This window comes from Idiotropiscis lumnitzeri, chromosome 11 (genome assembly GCF_059441095.1).
Source record: "Idiotropiscis lumnitzeri isolate Australia: NSW breed Sydney's pygmy pipehorse chromosome 11, RoL_Ilum_1.0, whole genome shotgun sequence".
Taxonomy (NCBI): Eukaryota; Metazoa; Chordata; class Actinopteri; order Syngnathiformes; family Syngnathidae; genus Idiotropiscis; species Idiotropiscis lumnitzeri.
This window is the reverse complement of record NC_142401.1, coordinates 16142981-16164379: the sequence shown is the minus strand read 5'-3', so window position 1 is coordinate 16164379 and position 21399 is coordinate 16142981. Positions and strand designations below refer to the sequence as shown.

General features: G+C 39.2%; 2 protein-coding genes across 4 annotated transcripts in view; both read left to right on the top strand.

Annotated features, from left to right (window-relative positions):
* The window catches only part of magi3b (membrane associated guanylate kinase, WW and PDZ domain containing 3b), a 142026-nt gene extending 135728 nt beyond the window's left edge, over positions 1–6298 (top strand). Inside the window, exons 20-22 of one of the 3 annotated variants that reach the window (XM_088308486.1) lie at positions 2049–2184; positions 2966–3058; positions 4258–4402. In XM_088308486.1, coding sequence (XP_088164612.1) covers positions 2049–2184; positions 2966–3015 — 186 coding nt within the window. In that variant the 3' untranslated portion in view covers positions 3016–3058; positions 4258–4402. Of the gene's footprint in view, positions 1–2048; positions 2188–2965; positions 3059–4257 lie in introns of all 3 variants that reach the window. The other 2 variants (XM_088308484.1, XM_088308483.1) reach the window with 2 other exon arrangements.
* Positions 6299–13300: 7002 nt separating this feature from the next.
* On the top strand, positions 13301–20559 carry LOC148327691 (complement decay-accelerating factor). The gene is made up of 12 exons (XM_088308489.1): positions 13301–13478; positions 15272–15457; positions 15896–15995; positions 16428–16498; positions 17193–17375; positions 18085–18177; positions 19059–19130; positions 19237–19272; positions 19346–19387; positions 19465–19516; positions 20101–20178; positions 20274–20559. Exons 1-11 carry the CDS (start codon positions 13388–13390, stop codon positions 20156–20158), a joined length of 984 nt encoding a protein of 327 aa, XP_088164615.1. The 5' UTR covers positions 13301–13387; the 3' UTR covers positions 20159–20178; positions 20274–20559.
* The last annotated feature ends 840 nt before the right edge of the window (positions 20560–21399 follow it).

Sequence of the window (21399 nt, the reverse complement as noted above, 5' to 3'; positions counted from 1 at the left end):
ACCATACGTCACAGCCCCTCAAACATGACTGGCACCTTGACCATTCCCAGCATCTTCTGAACTTCTACATTCTCCATGGAAAGAAGGGATAGACATAAAATCATCCACATGTTCCACTAATCCAATGTATACCCGGCCAAAAGTGTTCCATTCCGGCAAGCAGGTTCCCCCTTCCCAGTATTTCTTTTCAAAAAATATTTGGTTGATTATGTTGAGGGAAAAGCTGACCGATTCCATGATTTATTTTATTTTCTGAGAAAAATGTAATGAGAGGCTGGAAGGAGTTTTTCACAAAAGACTACACAAGTCTTAGCCAACAAGCAGGGGAGATAAGGGCAAGGTGGGAAGCAGATTGTGTGCCTGCGGGAAATTGAGCAGGAAAAAGGCTGTTGAATGAATTGTTTGGACAGCCGCCAGTTGTCGTGTCCTATGCACAATTCTGTAGACGTTACGCTATGTTTCAAGCACTTTGTGTGACGTACAGGAAGGAAACAGTTTGTCTTCTTAGGTTGGTACATCAATCCACAATCAGACCCCTGTTGTTAATTCCGTATGTTGACCCCCCTCAATCTAAAGTGCTTCATAAACTTATAAGCACAATGGGAGGTCATGGTCATCTTGTTAAGAGCTGGAGAGGGAACGAGAACAGAAGCTCCTCAGGGGGAATCCATCTTGTGCGGTCTGCGGGCATGCGCGGGAAAGTCAGCCGTGATTAGGGGATGACGGATGGACATGCTTGCTGTGTCGTCTCCATGAATAGAAGCTTCCTCCGGGCTGTTGCCGGGCTCTGTGTGTGTGCTGTAAATCAGTGGTTTTCCAACTGATTGTGTCCACAAGCCGTAACTCGGGGGTCAGCAAAGTAATTTGTAATCAATTGCAATGGTACCTTGACTAACAAATGTAATTTGTTTCCAGACCAAGCTAGGAAATTAGTTTAGTCATTATCAAATCAAATTTTCCCATCGAAATTAATTGGAAATTCATCACAGTGATCTCTTTTTATGACTGGGATTACATTCCAGACCACCCTTGCGACAGACGAAAAATTTCACAACGCAGTATCTGTGACGTTAAATGAGTGGCATAACTGTAGCTGCCAAATGTTATGGATTGTCCATATTTTGTAATTGGAATCACTGAATGTCATCTCATTTCTCATTGTAAAATAAGAGAACCTTCGTTTTTATGACAAAGTGGAAATTGGAATCGTTTCACCACCAATAGTCGATACAGGGAATGGAAAACAGCATGCAAGAGAAGATATTTCTGGAAAAAGTAAATTGCTCTAATTAGAAACCAAAATTATGTCCAAGTTTAAAATCTATAATCCCTGGGTCTCAAACTCATCGGCAGGATGATATTTTGCAGCACTCGACTTGACATCAAAGTATTTCATGTTAGTGCGGCCTAAAGTTTTTGCCTTGTCGTCGGTCTTTGCGTTTTGTATTTAGTTTTGTTTTTTTGTCACTTTGTGGGCTACCATAGCTCAGGCTCAGAACAGTTTTCTGATAATAATTGTGAAGTGCAAAGAATGTCCTGTCACACAGTCCTAGTCATGTCTTTTTCAAAAGCTGATGTGGAGAGAAAGGTTGGCGGTGGGAACAGCTATTTCCAAGAAAAACAAGCGACGGAATATATTTTTGCTGAGCACGGGCTCCCCTGCATGTCTTGAATGCACAGAGAAGGTATTCAAGAAATCTGACATGCTTACTCAACTACACATGCTGAGGACTATGCTAAGAGACAGGAGAGAAAGTACCAGGTCACCAATTGTGATCACGTTTTGAAGAACCGTTAATATTTGATTAGATTAGTTTTTTTTCATTCAGTCAACTCCCGCACCTTCGCGATTTGGCATCCGACGGTTTGCATATTCGCAAGTTTTGATTCAGTTCCTTATTAATATTTGTGCATTTTTGTTTGCAAAATATTCACAGCAAAAAATAAATAAAACTAAAAAACTTCTCCGCTGTAAGAGGGACCTGTCCCCGAAGCTTGAGACCCCTGCTGTACGTTGCTGATACATGCGATGCGTGTTTGTTGGGCAGGTCGGAGACGAGATCGTGGAGATCAACGGCGAGCCGGCCCGCGGCATTTCGCATACGCGTGCCATTGAGCTGATCCAAGCGGGAGGAAGCAAAGTGGCGTTGTTGCTTCGACCCGGTGCCGGCCTGACTCAAGATGGTAGTAAGTGCTCAGTTTTCTTATTTTCTATGGCTCTATAATCATATATTTATTATTTCATATCATATATACACATATTAATTTTAATATTCTTAATATTTTTGCGAAATATTTTTCCTGTTTCAGAAAATAGATTTATTATAGTACCAGAGCACATTTTCTTATATGATAAAAATAATTAAACAAATATTAGTATTATTGATAATGATAGAATGGAATTGGATTTATTTTTAAATAAGTTAACTGTTATTCCTTAATCAAGAGAGATTTTGTTTGGTAGGTGCTGCTGTTTTGGTTAGCCACAGTATTCAAATGAGCTCAGCAGTGATCTTGTAATTGTGTTAACATTAGTGTCTATGAACTGATACAATTTGAGTTACTGCTGGGAAATGGGAGACATCTATTTGAGGGAAGTGTTTAATAGTTAATTTGGTGCGTAGCAGTAGCAGTTATAATAAAAATTGGACTATTTTTCCAAGATTTGTTCAATAATTGAAATTCATACATTATTGCCAGATTGTTTTCATTTGCGCAAGCAGGTGGGCCGCTTGTGTTTTCTAAATGAGCCTTTTTATGAGGAGCGACCCACTGTGCCGCATCCATAAATTTCGCCCCAAGTTTCCTTAACGATGATGACTGCAGACATTTGTGAACTGTGATGGAGCTCATTCTCGGGACGCTACCTGTACTTACTTATCGTGGTTTACGCATTCAATCGCTAACCGTCTACTTCCTGTCGGGTCTTCTTCATCGTCTCCTTCTTTGTCTTTTCCTCATGCAGGTAGCGCAGCTTCTTCTACTGTATGCTACTACACCGAGCACCAACACTAACATCCTCACATGCCTTTTCCCGGCCTCTTCTCTTTCTACCTTGGTAATAGCTTCCTCAATGTTCTTGTTCAAAATTTTAATGATGTGGAACGGATGTGATCACACACTACTCACTAAGAGTTAGGGATATTCGGCTCTCGGGGAAATTTCATGATCAATCTAAAATGCACTATAACCTCTACAGGTTAACTTAATTTGACTTCTGTAAACTTTTGAATGCACGTCTCATACTGACTGACCTGCTGGTCTCTAAAAAGGAGCTACATGGCAACTCTCCCAACAAGTTTTTGATCTGTGACTTGACCAATAAATTTCCTGCTTCTGTTACACTTGAGACGACAAAATTAATCGACTAATTGACAACTACTGTAATAATCGAGCAATCGTTTAGAGCGCATGTTTAACTTAAAATTGTCCAAATCCTCTGATTTCAGCCTCTCAACAGTAATTATTTCTGTAGTCCTTCATGAAAGAAGACAAATTATCTTTAGTGTTTCGTCAAAGCAAGACATTTGCAAACATCTTTTTTTTATATTGGGAAAAAAAAAAATCATCAAACCAAATCACTAAACAATATCAAATAAAAAATTGTAATTAAAAATGATGTAACACACTCTAATGTAAAATTATATTCTGTCCGATTAATCAATGGAATAATCCATAGAATAATCAATTCCAGAAATGCTCAATAGCGACAACCCTGACATTAAAACAAATAAACAACAAACAAAATGTTATCTTAATACGGATAACGTGATGCCAAACGTCACAGACAGGCTCAGGGAAAATTAGCCTATATGTTATAATGCCCATAATTTCTAAATAACAGTTACTTAAACACACAGAGAAGCGACACATGCAAATAGAGCATAGATCAATCCTCATGGGCATGCAGTCTCTCTGCTACGACTAATACTGGAGTTTATGATAGTTGGGGACTTTCTCTGCTGCTTTTTCTTGCTACAAACTTGCTACTTTATCTCTTAGAGTAGAACTTGGTGCTGATTGACGTGTTGTAGCACAACATGGTACCTCACTGTAGGAGTGCAAGTCTAAATTCGGACATGCTTGTACTGTGTACTGTAAAAATGTTCAAAAAGCGATGGCTTAAAATCTGGGTTCTATCAAAAATGAACAATAAAGCGCGGTAAGACTGTACTTTATATGATGTTTAGACTGAAATTTGATCCAAAAACCGAATCACCACAACTTTTTATGACAAGTGTATGTCGTCTTCCACAGGTCAAAAACACATTGCTTCCTCCAGCTCCACCAGAGAGGTGTTTTTCTCGGACACATCACCCTTGACCTCTCCATACCTCACTTCCATCCGCACGCCCATTTCTTACTCCGGCGGTCCAAAGCACCCCCGCCGCCGGAATGGCACGTCCTCACAGCGAGGGCTGCGGGGTTTGAGCTCGGTGTCAGAAAAGGACGAGTGGCGGGACGCGGAGGCCGAGACCACGCCGACAACTCCGGGGAGGATGACGAGTGGCCCGAAAGCAGGAGGGACTTTATTCGAAGCCAAAGACAAGCCTCACGGGGCCAGACGGACTGAGAGCCAGGCACACGTAGCAATGCGCAGCGAGAACAGAGTCACTCGAACGCGATCCGCCACGCTGGGGGAGCGCCCTCGGCCCATCCACAGACACAAGGACTCCAGGAGCAGCGAGAGCAGAGTTGGCCTGAGGTCGGGACCGACCCTTGACACGACAAGACAATCCCATACCTGCAGAACAAGCGAGAGAAGCTCTGTCCACAAAGACATCAACGGCAGCCAGAGCACAGAGGACTGGAAGAGACGTAAAGACACTTCCTTCAAAGGTTCCCTTGTCTCGCCAGGCCAGGCATTACCCGTGGCCCCCAGGACTCCCAGGAGCCCTTCCAGGAACCCACCCATTAGCCCTGGCGAATGGAAAGTGCCCAGCCAAGCACGGATCCTCTCCCAGGCCGAGGTCCTCCGCCACCCTTTTTGGTAGAATATCACAATATTCTCAGATAATTGTTCTGTTCTGAGCGCTTCCAGCAAAAGTGCTACGCGGTGACACTTTTATAACCCAATGGTGGTCTTTTTTGGGCGCAGTATGCACCGGTAGCGTGTAGCAGTCCCCAGACCCCCGCCGCCCTTCCTCGTCTCGCTGCTCTCAGATAGGGGGAACAAATGAATTTGTGCCAATCGCATCCATCCACTCCATTATGCAAGGCAAGGAGGGGAAGTTAACTGGAGAATATTTTTTATATTTTGCATGCAGTCAATCCTTCTTTTTGATTCACAAGACAACTGTTCTTTGTCCACGCATTCAACTCCAGACTGTTCACTCTCTTTCATACGCATCCTTCGAATGACCAGAAACTTGTGCTTTTTGACATCTTGTTTACTGAGCGTACAAAAAAATTGCGATGATAAGAATTGACTCTATCCGGGGTGCTTGGTTTACGACAGGGTTCCTTTCCTCCGGCAGAAATATACCCCTAAATACAATAAACCCATCTCTCTTGCCAGATCACCCCGGCAGTAAGTGGAATCCTCAATCTAAAAATACCCTACCCTACTATAAACACACTCAACAACAAGATATCGAGAAAGAAAGAGTAATTGTTATGACAAAATATTGTACAGTGTAATATTAATCATAATGATCACTTCAAGGATGTATATTAGAAAATGAACCTTTTTGTAGGTGTAAAACACATGATGATAGAGGATTCATTCATACAATGACCCGTCCAAATACCCACACTCCACCCTAGGGTCCTTAATGAAGCGTACACCTAGTCGAAGGGCACGTAGTATTTGAGAGCGCAGGTTAACGGTGTGAAAACTGCGGATTTGGGACGGTGCGTATTACTTGTCATTGTGTTGGATCTGCAGCATCAAACATAGTGGCACTGGTTGTTGTTGTCATGATAGTTTTTCTGCTTCCAGTTAAATTAAAACTTCAGTAAAGCATTAGTGAAGTAAAACATGGGCTCAGGCAGCCATGGCGCCCCTATTGCAGTAATTGCAGCCCCTCCTGCCATTTTGATCAAATTCAAAATGAATTGTGGGTGATGCGCTTCAGCTGAGGGGCCATTGATGCAGGCTCAATCGAAGTGTGGAACAAGGGTGTAAAAGGGACGGACGGGGCAACAGAGCACTTAGGAGTATTGGGGCACCCAACACACTGGCACATTCAACAGAAACGCTCAATTGTGGGCACAAGGGTGGAGGTGTGACTATTTGCCCGTATAATCGCTGATCTCGTCAGCAAAAATGAGGCTGAGTTGTTCATCAATGTTTTTTGAAAAAAATCATTATATATCGATCCATATGTATTATTATTTTATCTATTTTATCTTTTATTTTTTTCTCCAAATATATTTGAATGGGCTTCAATTACATGCAGATTTTAAATTCACTCATGCTGCTGTAAAATCATAATTACAGGAAATAGCCAACCAAATTACTATAGCGCCAGTCCTTGTTAAAGTGAGGGGTGACCGGGAGCCTATGCCAGACAAATTTGAGTGAGAAGCATGAAACACCTTGGACTGGTTGCCAGGACTCATAGGCATACAATGATTCACACTCACATTCACTACAGACAAATTCAATTCTTAGATTAACCTATTTCTATTTTATTAACCAAAGCCAACTCAAACACTTCAAGAACATGTGAACTCCATACAGGAAAACTTGAGATAAGACTTGAACACAGAACCTCTTGACTGGTATGCATGCCTTATGTCATACTTCTACTTCAAAACCTGGAAATGTCGAGACTGTCGTAAACCGAGGACACCCTGTATATGTGTACATGTAGCCATTCTATGTTTTTAATAGCGCCTTTTCAGCATCATCCCATGTTCTGCAGCGTCGGGATGTCTGTACGTCATGACACGTAAAAGTCGTGCGTAAACCGCCAAATCCAGTGTTTGCAGTTGCTTAAAACATGTCTCCTTGTGAATTATAATATATATATATATATATGTATATATATATATATATATATATATATATATATATGTGTGTATATACATATATATATATATATATATATATGTGTATATATATATATATATATATATATATATATATATATTAGTGCTGTCAGGTGATTAATTTTTTTTAACTAATCACAAAAAATTCCATGATTAATGACGATTAATCACATTTTTCAACTACAATTTTTTGCGAAGCGTGTAACAGATATTTACTTGAATAATATCTTGGAAATGATGCAAAATCACCCAATGTGAAGTATATTTAATTCAAATAGTGTTCTAATAGCTTTCTTTGATTCTTGAATTTGATCTAAATGGAGACATCTTTACAGACATTTTTTTTCAAAACATTTCTCACAACTGCCCACAAGCGCCACACTCCAGCAGTGTTGCTTTGCAAGGCCCAGTGGTAACTTAAACACGGTGATTTTGCATCATTATTATAGATTAGTTAAAAAAATGAATCACTTTATATATATATATATATATATATATATATATAATATAGTGTATATATATATATATATATATATATATATATATATATATATATATATATATATATATATATATATATATATAAAATGTGTGTGTGTGTGCGCGTAAGTGTGTTTTGCAGAAAATATCTACTAAACTCCTCCCCCGCACTGCGTTTGCCCCACCTGTAGCATAACTGATTGATGATATTTATAACCATGTGTGATTTGTGGCCAATGCCATGTTATTACGTGTTATAGTCAAAACAGCAATTTATGTAAGAACTGTAGTAAGAATTTGTGAGTCATGTCGCTGCCAACTGAGAAGGGAGAAGAAGCAAGAGGTGTGCTGCTTTCTGACTTTTTGTCACTGACGCCTGGTCTCTGACACAACTTAAGGCTTTAACTTGGACGCCTGCTTTGTCATTATGCTGTAAAGTGTACGAAACGGTCATTAGTTAACAGAGAATATTTTTCGGTCACATGTATTTAAAAAAAAAAAAAATGTCTCTTAATCTTTTTTATGCCCACTTCGTCTCTCTCTCTCTCTCTCTTCTAACATTTTTTATTTCTGCAAACTCTTTAAATGAAAACACAACATATTCAAAATTTCCAAATTAAAAATTCTGACTTTCGAAGGCTTGCTTAAATCTTCTGACAAAGAAATTGTCAGAAATCAATTTTAAAATGTTTATTTAATCGGGCTTTTAAAATGATCACATATGATGAAACCAGAATATAGTTGTTTTTTTTAATTCTCATACTTAATAACAAAATTTGGCCAGTCTTTTCTTCTAATTTATGACGCCACGTGTCACAAAGTCAGAAATCTAGATGTGTTATTTTTATATTCATTCTGAGAACTCTTGACTTTGAAGTCAGTCTTCAACGTATACAATTTCTCTTGTGTTTTTGTTGAACTGACTCAATGTTGAAGTTGAAGACTATTCAGGTGAGCTCAGGGAACATAGCATTGTAGCAAACGAGAGATCAAGCGTCGCCAAAACAGGCGTTGAGCTTCGAGGAGGCACTGTGGAGAGTTTTTGTGCAATATACTGAACGAGGGCAGTTCACTCAGAAAACACGATACCTTTTTTTGTGTTCTTGTACGTCCGTCATCCTTGTATCATGCTGTGGCCTTGCATCGCTTTGGTAGAAAAAAAAACAATATGTGAGCTTCTCTTCGACATGGCGTAGGAACCATAGATGTAAATGTTTGTACATTGTACAGCACCTTTCTAAATATTCGCTCGCCGCTCTTTTGGGGGGAAGGAACTAAACAGAGGTCTATTCATGAAATTGCCCCATTATTTTTTTATGTAAAAAAAAAAAAAAAATGGAAGAACATATTTAAAAATAGATTGAAAAAGGATCTTGACATGTTGTTCTGTTCATGCACTGAATAATAAAGTTTTACTGAAAACAGCCTTTGGATTCCGATGAATTCTGTCCATGAAAAAAAACTTAATTGCATTTCATGCTGTCCGTTTCCATGGCAGGCCTCCCGTTGTCATGGTAACTTTCTTTCCACCACAGATGTGGGAGTGGTCTTATTTTCCCCACAAATCAAATAAATCTAAATGCCAAATGATATTCATTATGTTTTCATTTGTCTGTGTAATTCCGGCAATACGAGACTATAAATAATTGACACTGTTAAGGAAATGTTTGTAAAACTTCTTTGGGGTGAAGCACAATAAGTAGATAATAGTGATTTTGAAGAAATGTCTGCATTTAACCAGACAGTTGTGTGTGCTATGTGCATCATTTAAAAATGTTTAAAAAAAAAAAGTGTGGAATTGTACACTCTTGTATATAAACCAATGTCCCGAAGTGCCATGATTCCTTTACATTGCTTGTGAATGAGCACCATTATGTTCACACACACACATTCATTCATCAATGCTCATGGTTGTAAATGAGGGCAAAATTGAATGGTCGTCAAGCGTAACGCAGGGTGATAAGTGCTTTGCGTTCTTGAGCACATACAGTATATTCTTTCTACATGGCTCATGGGTTTGTATCATGAAGTGTTTCTACTATGTGACTGTATATTGAGTTTAAAATTGTGGTCGTTTTCCGTAGCGAGGGCTATAAAATTATAAGGTCGACTATCAAAAGTTGGAGTGGTATAAGAAAAACTCAGAGGAGATGTTCACAACTACTGCCACCATTATTCCAAAGTGGAAGACTCAGCAAATGACCAACAACTCCCCTCAGTCTGGAGCTCAACGTCAGGGAGCAGCCTCAAAGTACACAGCACAAGACTGTTCATGATTGGAAGCCGATCGGAAAAAGAAAAAGGAAACTGGTGGTAACAAGGACCTATGAGTATTTTGTGTTTTACTTTTTTACTTTTCAGATAAAAAAAAAGGGCAATTCAGATTGCAGATTTTGGGCTACAATAAAAAAGAACAAATTCATTTTGCAAGAACTGACATTATTCAATTTATCATTATTCTTTAGTAACCCACATAAAAATGATGTGGTGGGCTTTGAGTTTTCGACCAATAATGAGATTGTCTGTAAAGAGGACCTTGCCAAAAAGATATGCTGAGTTGTGTGCAAACCTAGTGACCCACTATTAGAAGCACATCTAGCGCTATATAGATAAACAGGCATTGTATTGTATTAGATGGATTTTGTATGGATTTTTTTTCTTTTTATTTAAAATAGCATTTTTCTCATACAACTGGTTAGGAAGTGCACACTATAATTTTGAAACGGAGAAATACCACGATGCAACACTTTTATCTCTTTCAGTTTCACTTGTACAACATTCCTAGAAAATCACAATACCCCATCATTGGTGTGCTATTTTTGAAACAGCTCGCGGACTACTTGTGTAATCCTTGCATGCTGCCTGGTGCACATGGGCACCACGTAGTAGTGAATGGCATTACAAATTTGATTTTTTTTTTTCATTTTCTTGCATAATATGCGCCATAAATTTTCAATAAAAATTCCAGCATTATCGAGCATTATATTCAAGAAATAATGGTACCAGCGAACAGTATTATATTTCTTTTTTTCGTTCAGGCTTTTCATTCTGCTGGTTGTTTTTGTAATTCTTCTTTACCACCACCAGGGGGGGCTGCCTCACCGGGACTCGTCCACCACTGTTTCCAGCTGAGGAGGAGCGAGGTTACACAATTTTTCGCAGGAATGTCAGATGCCTTCGTTAGCCCTGTGAGTGATGGGAAAAGATGGCAACATGAAATGAGCATTCATGTTTGACCTGCCCAGCCTTTGACATGCCACACGTACGTGGGAGACCGGCCCTGAAATAACAGCCTCCCTTCTCATTTTCTCAGCTTTCCATGTTCAAACATTACGTCTGTGTGCATCACATCCTTGGAATGCTCCCAATCAGGTGAACTATGCAGCATGGAATGCTTAACCTGCAGCAGACACTTTTTTTTTTCTTTTAGGTTGGAACTGCTAAAAAGACAAACTTAACTTGTCACAAATGTCAACCTGTTTGTGGGGAATTGCCTATTACGTACACAATAATCGTCAAATCATTAGGTATAATAATATGAACAATTGCAGTTCCCAAACACCATCCATCCATTATCTGTACCGGTTCTGCCCACAAGGGTCACAGGCGTGCTGGAGCCTATCCCAGCTGTCATCGGGCAGTCGACGGGTTGCACCCTGAACTGGCCAGCCAATCGCAGGGCACACAAGACAAAAAAACACTAAAACCCACGTGCACAAACACATGTCGGAAAATATGTTTGTGTTTATATGCAAATCAGAGTTGACTTTTTGACCACATGAACAGAGGCTCATTTTTTCAGATGGAACCGGGGAGGTGTAAGGTGGAAGGAATTATGAACAGTTCCAAATTACGGTCCGTGCTAACGCAAAGCCTTCTCAAAGAATTTTTTTTTTTTAAAAAGTCAGGAAACACTGAGAACAGCGGAAGTTTGTTTGAGGTTCGTTCGAGGCACGTCACATGGTAGCAGGTGTGTGCTGACTTCCATTTAACAAGAGTGTGATTGGTTAATTAATTGGTTTTGAAATTATTCATCTTGGTCTCATTTTTAATCTCCCAAACCTGGCAATGAAACATGTGTGTAGACTTTATATAGCCACTGATGTTGCACCACCATAAAATGAAAAGATTTTCTTTTGCATAACATTGCGCCATGAATGAATGTTTACCCCACACAGTAGGTCACAACTGTGAAAAACGAAACTGTTGGTGTTACACTTTCCTAAAAATAAAATATTTAAGTTGTTCCATGCACAGCGACGAGCAAAACAAATTTCAATCTTGCTCAAGCTAATATAACCTCCATGTTTCTTCGAATTGGGCTGGTAATCAAACCGGGGACAACATTCAAATTCAAGATTCTCACAGAACCTCTCAATGGTGAAGCAGACTGGCTCATCACAAGACCTCTGATCCATTAGCGTTCGTTATTGATTTATTCTCCAGAAACTGTCCACTTCGAAACAATGCATTCGCACTGGGCGGAGTTTCCAATGCGTCAACAATTTAGAACGTGGTTCACTCCCTTTGGATTTCACCCCAGAATGCGTCTGCAAATGAGGCACAGTCCCCTTTGTTGCTGACGGTTGTGGAATGTGTCCATGACAATAACCCAAACTTACTACCGTCACAACAACAGTCGTCATCATCCTTTCAGACAACTTATAAGAGACATGTTTATGACTCTGTTTTTGCATTGAACGTAATAGAACAGAATGAAAGAACATGGGCCTCCCTCCTCTATAAATCAGAGAGGGAATACCCTCTCTGATGTAGGCCACACCCATTTTGTCATCGACGTCTTTTAAAAGAAGATGGCGACAACAAGGATATTTATCATAACGTAACCACGGAAATAAATTACAAATTATCTCGCAAGAAAAAATAATTAAATTAAAAAAATGAGAGAGAAAGAGATTTATTTGTGTCCATGGTTTGATGACTTCGGGAGACACGAGGATAGTCAAGAGAAGCCTACAACTTAAAGCGCTTCTTGATTTTCAAAATAAAACTACAAGATAAGAAGGAATTACTGTGTGTTATTACTGCATTATAAAGAAAATGTATTTGAAATACTCTGAGACCTTCTTGATGTTCACCCCCTCACGTCCTGACAGAAAAGTGAGGAAAGCGCTCTAGTGCAAAGACATCAATGATTAAATTGATCATGTCCACCAGATCAAGGCAGATTTGCTTCTCTTTAGGGTATATATGTGTATATGTCTTTGTGTTCAAGACATTAAAAAATAAGAATTCCGTCTAAAGGGAGTCTTTAAAGCCTATTTTCTTTTCTTTGCAATTCCACTTTTTTCTTTCATTTTGATTGATTCATTCATTGATTCATTGATTCATTGCAATGGCCAAAGACTTAATTTGATTATTTCAAATATGGGGTAACATTAAATAAATGTTCTTGTTCCCACCCCCTTTCAGGCACTTTTGTAACGAATTTGACAATTTGATCATTTGTTATTAGATTCTGTTGTTGGAATATGACGCTGACTGTGTTGCTTTGTTCTCGCCAGAAACAAACGTAAAAAAGAATCAATCAATCCAGTTCCTGTGAAATTTTAATCTCCAATTTATGTGGTAATACACAAGCAATGTGTACATAATTTGGTCGAAATTTTACATGAAACGTCAACGATGATGTAACTTCTTGTGTAATTCCTGTTGACAGCATTTAGTTGAGATGCTTTTCGAACGGGTCTAACTATGCTTTTATTTTGAAATCAGTATATTATTTTTACTGTCCCATTGATGCTAACTTGATTGCTGCCCTTAAAGAGGACCTCAAAGAAGGGGGAGGATCTCCACTGGAGAAAGCCGTGTCTCAGTTTCACCCGCCAGACAAGTTGCTGCGGGAAGAGCGACTGCATCATTGGAAACTGTTGGTCTTAAACTGGCAAACATGGAACTCTTTTTTCTACTGGGACGCAGCAAGCACCTCAGGCTCACATGTCAACTGTACTTCATCTGCTACTTTGTATGGCAGTCACAAGGTAAGCACTAATATGTGTGTGATGTGTGTGCGTATATATATATATATATATATATATATATATATATATATATATATATATATATATATATATATATATATATATATATATATACACATATATATATATATATATATATATATATATATATATATGTATATATATGTATATGTATATGTATATATATGTATATGTATATGTATATATATGTATATGTATATGTGTATATATGTATATATGTATATGTATATATATATATGTGTATATATATATATATGTATATATATATATATATGTATATATATATCTTGGTTTTATTTATTTTACCTTCATGCTTGTAAGGCAATTGATAGCAGATTCTCTATTGTAATGCCAACTTGTCTACAGAAGTGTAAAACAAGGCAAAATAAAAGCTAATTCAAATATAGTCGCCTACTCCAGCCTGACCAGCAACTAGCAAAACAGACAGAAAACACAATAATAAAAATTGTTATTCTAAGTCTTCTCCGATCGAATATAACTGTCCTTAATAATGCGAGTTTCACCTTTGATGCACTGGGATCAAAGACATCAAAAATCAAAGCGTGCGTGATATATATTTATTTCTTAGCTTTTGAAATTTAGTCTGAGCAACTGCGCGTGTCAACACGTATTATTTAAGTTGTGTTTGTTAAAGTAGCATGACAGAGTAAGAAGTTACTCATCTACAAGCTGATCTTGAATGTAAACAAACAACTGAAGTTGTTGAACAGCTGACAGTTTGTCCATTGGCAAGCAACTAAAAGATTTGTTCAACTTTCCTCATCCCATCTCGTTGTCTCGCTCGCTGAACTTCACTTTCTAGCCCGGACTCACTCTCCTCTTCATATTTATTTATTTATCTTTTATTTTTCCAGGTGACATACATATACATTTACTTTTTTTTTTTCCCTTAATCCAGTCTAGTCATCTCGCTCGCTTAAATCCTTTCTTCTGGGACGTATTTGTCTCCATGTTGGGGAGCAATGCCCCATGCTGTCCTGCTCCTCGATGCCTTCCTATCTCAGACAGTCCGACACATTATTCACTGGGCAAAATCAATAACGGGGCGGAATGCAAAAATGAAACCCATTAACTCATTTAATCCCAGAAATTTTCACTCGAGGAAACCCTTCAATTCCAGTGTCTTTCTGGATGTTGACTCATTTTGCAAAAGAATATTGTGTTCTCATGCTATAAAAACACGGAGCTATGACGCAAAAGGCTAAGACGTATAAGTACGTCTTTGGGAGGCGGGGACTACAATTTTGAAAACTTATATATATATATATATATACGTTTTATGGATTGAATGAGTTAAGGCTCATAACAAACCACCATACCATAAAGTCAGCCGCTGATAGTGAGACAAGCGCCGACATTTGCCGCTCTCGTTTGCAGGAGCACAAAGTAAAGACAGAAATGTGAGTGGCGCTGGCATGACTAAACCCAAATAATATGATTTGATCGCCATATTAATCATACACAACAAATAATGAATAACTAATTTGTAATCAGAGGTCAGGATAACGGTTTGTTCAGATTGCATTACATTTATTTTACAAGGAGGATTGGTAACAAAAAATGGTTACATTACTTCAATATTTTTCAACCTGAAGACAATTTGTAATTTTGGTATTTTAGCAAGAAACATAAAGTTGATACAAAATATTTTTTCCCATCATATCCTTGCTGTCATCCGCTCCATATTAGTACACACGTAACCTGTATATGTATTTATCTCAGCGCTGACACTTGGCCTGTTTTTCCTCCAGCTGACTGTCCCTATCCTCAGAGAGGAAAAAACAGCCTGTTGACTGATCAGTCACTCCTGATGAATAAATTTCCAGAGGGCTCCCGCGTCACATTGGAGTGCTTTAATGGCTACGAGAAAGAGTCGGGTTCAGAAGCCATAAGTTGTCAAAATGGCAATTGGACTCGAGTTGAGCTCATCTGCAAAAGTAAGTTTTTGATAATCATTCTCTTGATATGCGTAAAAACCAGAGGTGGCAAAACTACTCCCACTCCCATGAATGAATATGAAAAATATTGTTAATCTTAATCAATTCTTCCTGGCGTGAAGCCTTCATGTCGCTGCTGTTCTTGTTTTTTTCTGCCCTCTAAGGCCCCAAATCTCAATCAAGATCCCAACCGCAGTTGACTGTAACTCTCTCTGTTTGCATGTTTTTTTTTTAATCATCAACCAGAGTCTGAAAAAAGTAATGAGTCAGTTTCGATCTTTATTAGTAAGCAGCACAGATGTGTTCTTCAATGTATGGAGTAAAAGTAAAAAGTCATCCGAAAAATAAATACTGAAGTAAAGATTCCTTGAAAATATACTTGAGTAGAAGTGCCTTCTCTCCGTTACTCACACTTGTTTTATCGTCTTATTTGGCTAGGAATAGATTGCGGAGTGCCAAAATTTCAACCTAACATGAGATTTGACACCAGCACCGGCACCCTCTTTGGCGACATTGTGAAAGTCACATGCGACAAAGGGTGAGTATGAAGAAAAATCTCTCTTTCTGTACTCCCTTTCAAGTGTGTGTCCAGTTCATACAAAAATAGAAATCAATGCATTCAATTTAGTTGGTCTTCGCAACGTAAAATGACCTTCAGTGACTTTACTTGTGGCGACAGCGAGAAAGCAGCATTGTCAGTCCAATCATATAGAAGTCTGTACGACAAAGGGCATTTTCAGAAATACGCTCTGACCCAACATTTTGCTCAAACAACCTACATTTCGGAGCAGCTTGACTTTGGAGCTTTCCTGTGAGTGAAAATGAAAAACCTCTCCTTAGAACTAAAACTGTCGTTGTTTCTCTTGCCAACACAAATGTAAAATGTATGTTCCTGATTACAGAGAGAGCGGGAAGACAGAGGAAAATCCTGAGCTAGAATAACTTTTCCATCACCCTGCTGTTTCCACAGTTACGAGATTAGTGGCTCCAGCTACAAGCAGTGCTACTCGTTTGGATGGGTGGGAAGATCCAAGTGTCACAGTAAGTGTTAACGTCTTTCCATTGTCTGTATCTTCGTGTCAAAATCAGTAGACAAGTTCCTCTACTACTTCTCCATCTTGTCTCAGATTTTCTCAAAAATTAATGAGCAAAGAATGGGCTGGCAGAGAGGTCATGTAAGAGATCCTTCAGAATAATTATTGCGATCACCCAAACTGCGAGAAAAGAAACTGGCCAATGCCAATTTGGCTCTGTTTGTTCAAAATTAAACAGATTCTTACGTTGACATCAGCTGTAAAAGTGTGACCATAGGCTTTTACAGTTGTGACCCAACTTCAAAATTTTTTTTTTCAGCATTTTAATTAGTTTATAGTTGTGAAATGGTGGGAAAGACCTCTACTGAAGTAGAACTTTCACCACAGCTCGTTTGGCGAATGTAAAAAACGTCTCCAAGTCAGAAGGGTTCTCATTATCAATGAGAACAATTATCAATGGAAGTTTGAAGATTGTGACCAAAGTTGTGTCTGGGAGAAGAGGAACCTAACCTTTTACCACAGCCTACTGGACAGTTTAAAAAAAAAAATTACACTTGTGATGACTCCGAAAATAATTTATTAAAAGTTTGTTTGTCAAAGAACACATCATCTTTGGCCAAGATAAATACAAAGATATTGCTCAAAATCAAAATGTAGCCTTCAAAATGAATTGCAGTTGTTATGTCTGTGCCATCTTCCAGTACAAACGTGCAACAAGCCCGCAGAGGTGACCAACGGCAAAAACTCTTGGGATTCCAAGGACCTCCCAACAAACGGACAGGTCATCCTGTACAACTGTGACGAAGGCTACACACTGATTGGAAAAAACTCCATCCAATGTGACGAAATGGGTGAATATGATTCTCCGCCTCCTGAATGCAAAGGTAAGGCTGCGTTGGACTGATTTGTTTGCATCGTATATATTTCTCAAGATATTTCTAGTGATTTTTGATGGTGTATTATTCACTAAACCAGGTGACTGGACTCCAGTCCTGTAAAGTGCGGAAATGCACATTATTGAGTAACTGCCAACTGATATCCCACAGAACATTGCTAGATTTGTTTGGTCACTGCACCCCAATTCAGCTCCAATGCAAACTGATTTTTTTTTTGTCTTCATTTTGCATCTTTTTCGGGATCTGGTGGGTCGAGTTCCGCATTTGGTTCCAATGTAACAGTGCTGTAACAGTTAAAAGTTCAAAAGTAAATTCTTTAATTTGATACCTTTTATCCAGATCTGGTGGGTCACGGCCCCTATAGAGCCCTGATGCAGACTGGGACAATTGAAATGTTAGAAATGAACTTCTCAATGCTGCGTCATTATCCCAATCTGGTGGGTCACCTCCCTATTCTGTCCCCTGTGTAAATCGACTGTAACCTTTGCAAAATGGAAAACAAATTCCTCCATTTTGCATCTTTAGTTAAATGTACACTAAAACTGAATCAATATTTTGTAGCCAAATGCTAACATTTTGTGAGCACCTTTTTTCTACAACTGTGATCCCAAGGCTGTAATTCATTAAAAAAAATCTATAAACTGGTAATCTGTAGGTGTCAGTGACACCCTGACAGGTTATTTTACATGTTTTTCAGATCTTACGGCAACATTTCATCCACTGACCACTGCAGCAGCAGCTGACAGAGATAAAATTATCAGGGGCGGTACAGAAGTCACCACGCGGCGAGGTACACACACACACACACACACACACACACACACACACCCCCACGCACGCACGCACACACACTAATATCTCTAAATTACCAATCAAATTGGTGGTCGGTCAAGGTCTTCAAGGCCTTCTATGCTGGCCCAACATACCATAACTAAAAAAATCAAGAAATCATGATCATAGTTATGCTAACAGTTCATTTAATAATAAATATGATCATTTATATAATCTTCACATCAGAATTCAGCTAGTTTGTGTTAAATGGCAGATTTCATGATACCGTTGGCAGACACACTTCGTCTGAGGCCTTCAGAATCAACGGTGCAGGCGTCTGTGCTGTGTGAGTGAACGGGCTCTTGATAGACAGTTGCAATAGCCAATCAGATCACAAGTTGGTGACAGTAAGGCCTTCTTGCAGGCCTCACATTGAAGGTGACGAACGCGTCTTGTGATTACATGTCTAGTGATTACACGCAGCGCTATGCGGAATCAACAAATCCACACCAGACAGTCAAACCTGGCGACTGTTAGAAAACCTCAAATAAATTCTTGCTTTTTAAACGCACAATGGACGAAGCGGGGAAAAGTGTTGATTCGATTGCAATTATACTTGCTAGGCCATTTTCAAGACGAGCTAGCTCGTGCGCCAAGGTCGTCCAATACCTCGTAGAGCAAACGTATGTGTCTATATATTATTCCGTCCAGCCGTGGTGTCATAAATGATGGTGGTATGAGGGGTATTTATTCAAGTCGGACTAAGTAGGACTTAACTGAAGGCCTCGGTGTGAAATGCAAGGCCCGCCAATGGCCTATAAAAGTACGCCAGTGCATCCTTTTTATCAACACTCGGCTCAAGTAGCCTGTTTAAAGGCATTGTCAACCTTGTGTTCAAAGATGGCAGACACACGTTGACAAAGGTGGCAGAGGGGAGCAATGTGACTTCATCGCCGCCATCAAGTTCTCGAGGTATAGCAGACTTTTACATTGTCAGTGTTAAACTTGTCTTCATTCTGGTATTAAAATGAAAAAGAAATCTTTATTAATTAACTTAATTGACTAATGATCTTTTCAGAAATACATGACGTGGTCACAAATGCCAAGGGTGCTGGTGAGTTATCGGTCACTTGACATATTGATATTTTGCATGACAAAGATTATTTATGTGCCCATGTGTCTTTCAGATTATTTACCTGTTATACTCAGCGTGGTATGCATCTCTCTAGGTAAGCGCCACATTTACTGACACAAATAAACTATTAAAACTTAACAAATTGTAAACAATATTTTTCTTTGGCTTCAGTTGTATGCATAGGGGCTATCTGTCTGCATCGGTGTCTTCTCAGGAGGAAAGGGTATGTAAAATTTACTACATTGGGTTTAGTTGTTTAGCTTTTATTTGGTTAGGGGGAATGCAAGTCTTGCCACGGATACATTACTAGCATTGGGGTGGGATGGGGGGGGGGGATTCTGTTGAAGGTAGACGGCTAATCTGGTCATTATGAAGCACTTTCCCGATAACATACTGAAGATTTAAATAGATGCAGTCTATTTGGAAAAAACAACGTATTGGGATATCCATACAAACTGAAACTTAGAAACCTAAATGCTGAAAAGTTGCTAAATATAGCAAAAATGTCACTAAATTGGCAACTCATAGCTCTTGCTTGCTAGCACCCTGATACTAGGATCCAAATGTGAGCTTCTAAAAAAAGCACAACTTTCAAAATAAAAGCACTGCATATTTAATGTTTTACGTTTTGACTTCATGGTCATTGTGAGGGCCGGTCAGAGCCCCCATGCCATACTTTGCGTAGCTCTGGTCTGCACTGATCTGGTGGGTTACTGCTCCTGTCTGGCAAAAGTGTTACTTACGTTCCCCAATTGTGCACCTCGATCCAGATCTACGTGTGTGAAAATATTTTTTGTGACATTGTAGCTCATACGACACCAGAGAAGACATCAAGTCCGACTTCTTAGTCTTCCAAAACATCTAGATGGCTGGCTTCATTAAAAGGTACAAGGCCGTTCCCGTGTGTGAAAACATGCTCACTGTATTAATAAACACTGAAACAGAAAAGGAATTCTCAACATTTGTGTTTTTACCTCCAGTTGGAAGAATGCCAATCTGCTGAAGAGCATCTGGTAAGCCAGGAAGGACGTGCCAACACACTGGAGCAGTTCCTCTGAAGGGAAGAAAGGGGGGAAAAAAGGAATTTGATAAATAATATTGCACTTCCACTGGCAGGCCATTCTGTGGAGTCAGTCCAATAATAGTTTGCTGGTCAAGCACTTTTATGTTATTGTTTGCCACAATGTTTTAAATATTCACTGCTATTATGTATTTTTTATTGTATTTTTTAATAATGACAACTGTAATAAACATGTGTTCCCATAATTCAAATGTGCAGTTTGGCCAAGTTCTTAGAGTGAGAAGTGGGTGTCGACAAGTCCTACTACAACGCGGTTCAGTTTGCTGACTGAGACTGCGGCGGCGGCAGTGGTGGCAGCTGATAAAAGACACAATCAGCTGCATTCTTTGCCTTCGCATGTTCCTCCTGCCCCTCATTGTGAGGTCCCCCTGCTCGGCTGGGACGAATAATGCAGCACTTTATGGCAAAGAATTCCAGAAAGTGGGCTACCTACGTTTCATGCAAACGCCACAGAAATTTTCCAGCAAAGATTTTAATGTGGGTGCAGATCTGCCAGCTACTGTGCTGAATATACATCCATTTAAAAACGATCTACATTAAAAGGATTCGTAGTGCTTAGCAAGTCGGCTTCACAAGTGAAGTCCCGGATTCGAGTTTCGGCTACAGAGTGGATTTCTCTCCGTACTGGCGTGTTTTTCCAGGTTTTCTGGCTTCCTCTTACTCCCAAGTTGCAGGTCGTCTGTCTGACTCGATAACAAAGAGACGGATAGATAATGAAGCTTGATTCTAGCATTACAAAGTTCTATTAAATTGAAGTAGGCTATTTTCAAACCTTTAATGAATTTTATGGATAGAATCTCGTCTTTCATGTAACGTCTTGTGCTTTGTTTATGTTGTCGGCACGACTATTTTGTCTCCACCAGTTCTCGTTGGCCTTGTTTCTTGCGTCAGCAAATCAACTCTCGACACCCACTCGGGGCTTGTCCAGGTGTGCCTCATTTTGTCTATTTTTATTTAGTTCCCTGCTCAGTTTCAGTTAGTCATGCTAATCTCATCATGTCATGTTTATTTTTGTGATGAATTTA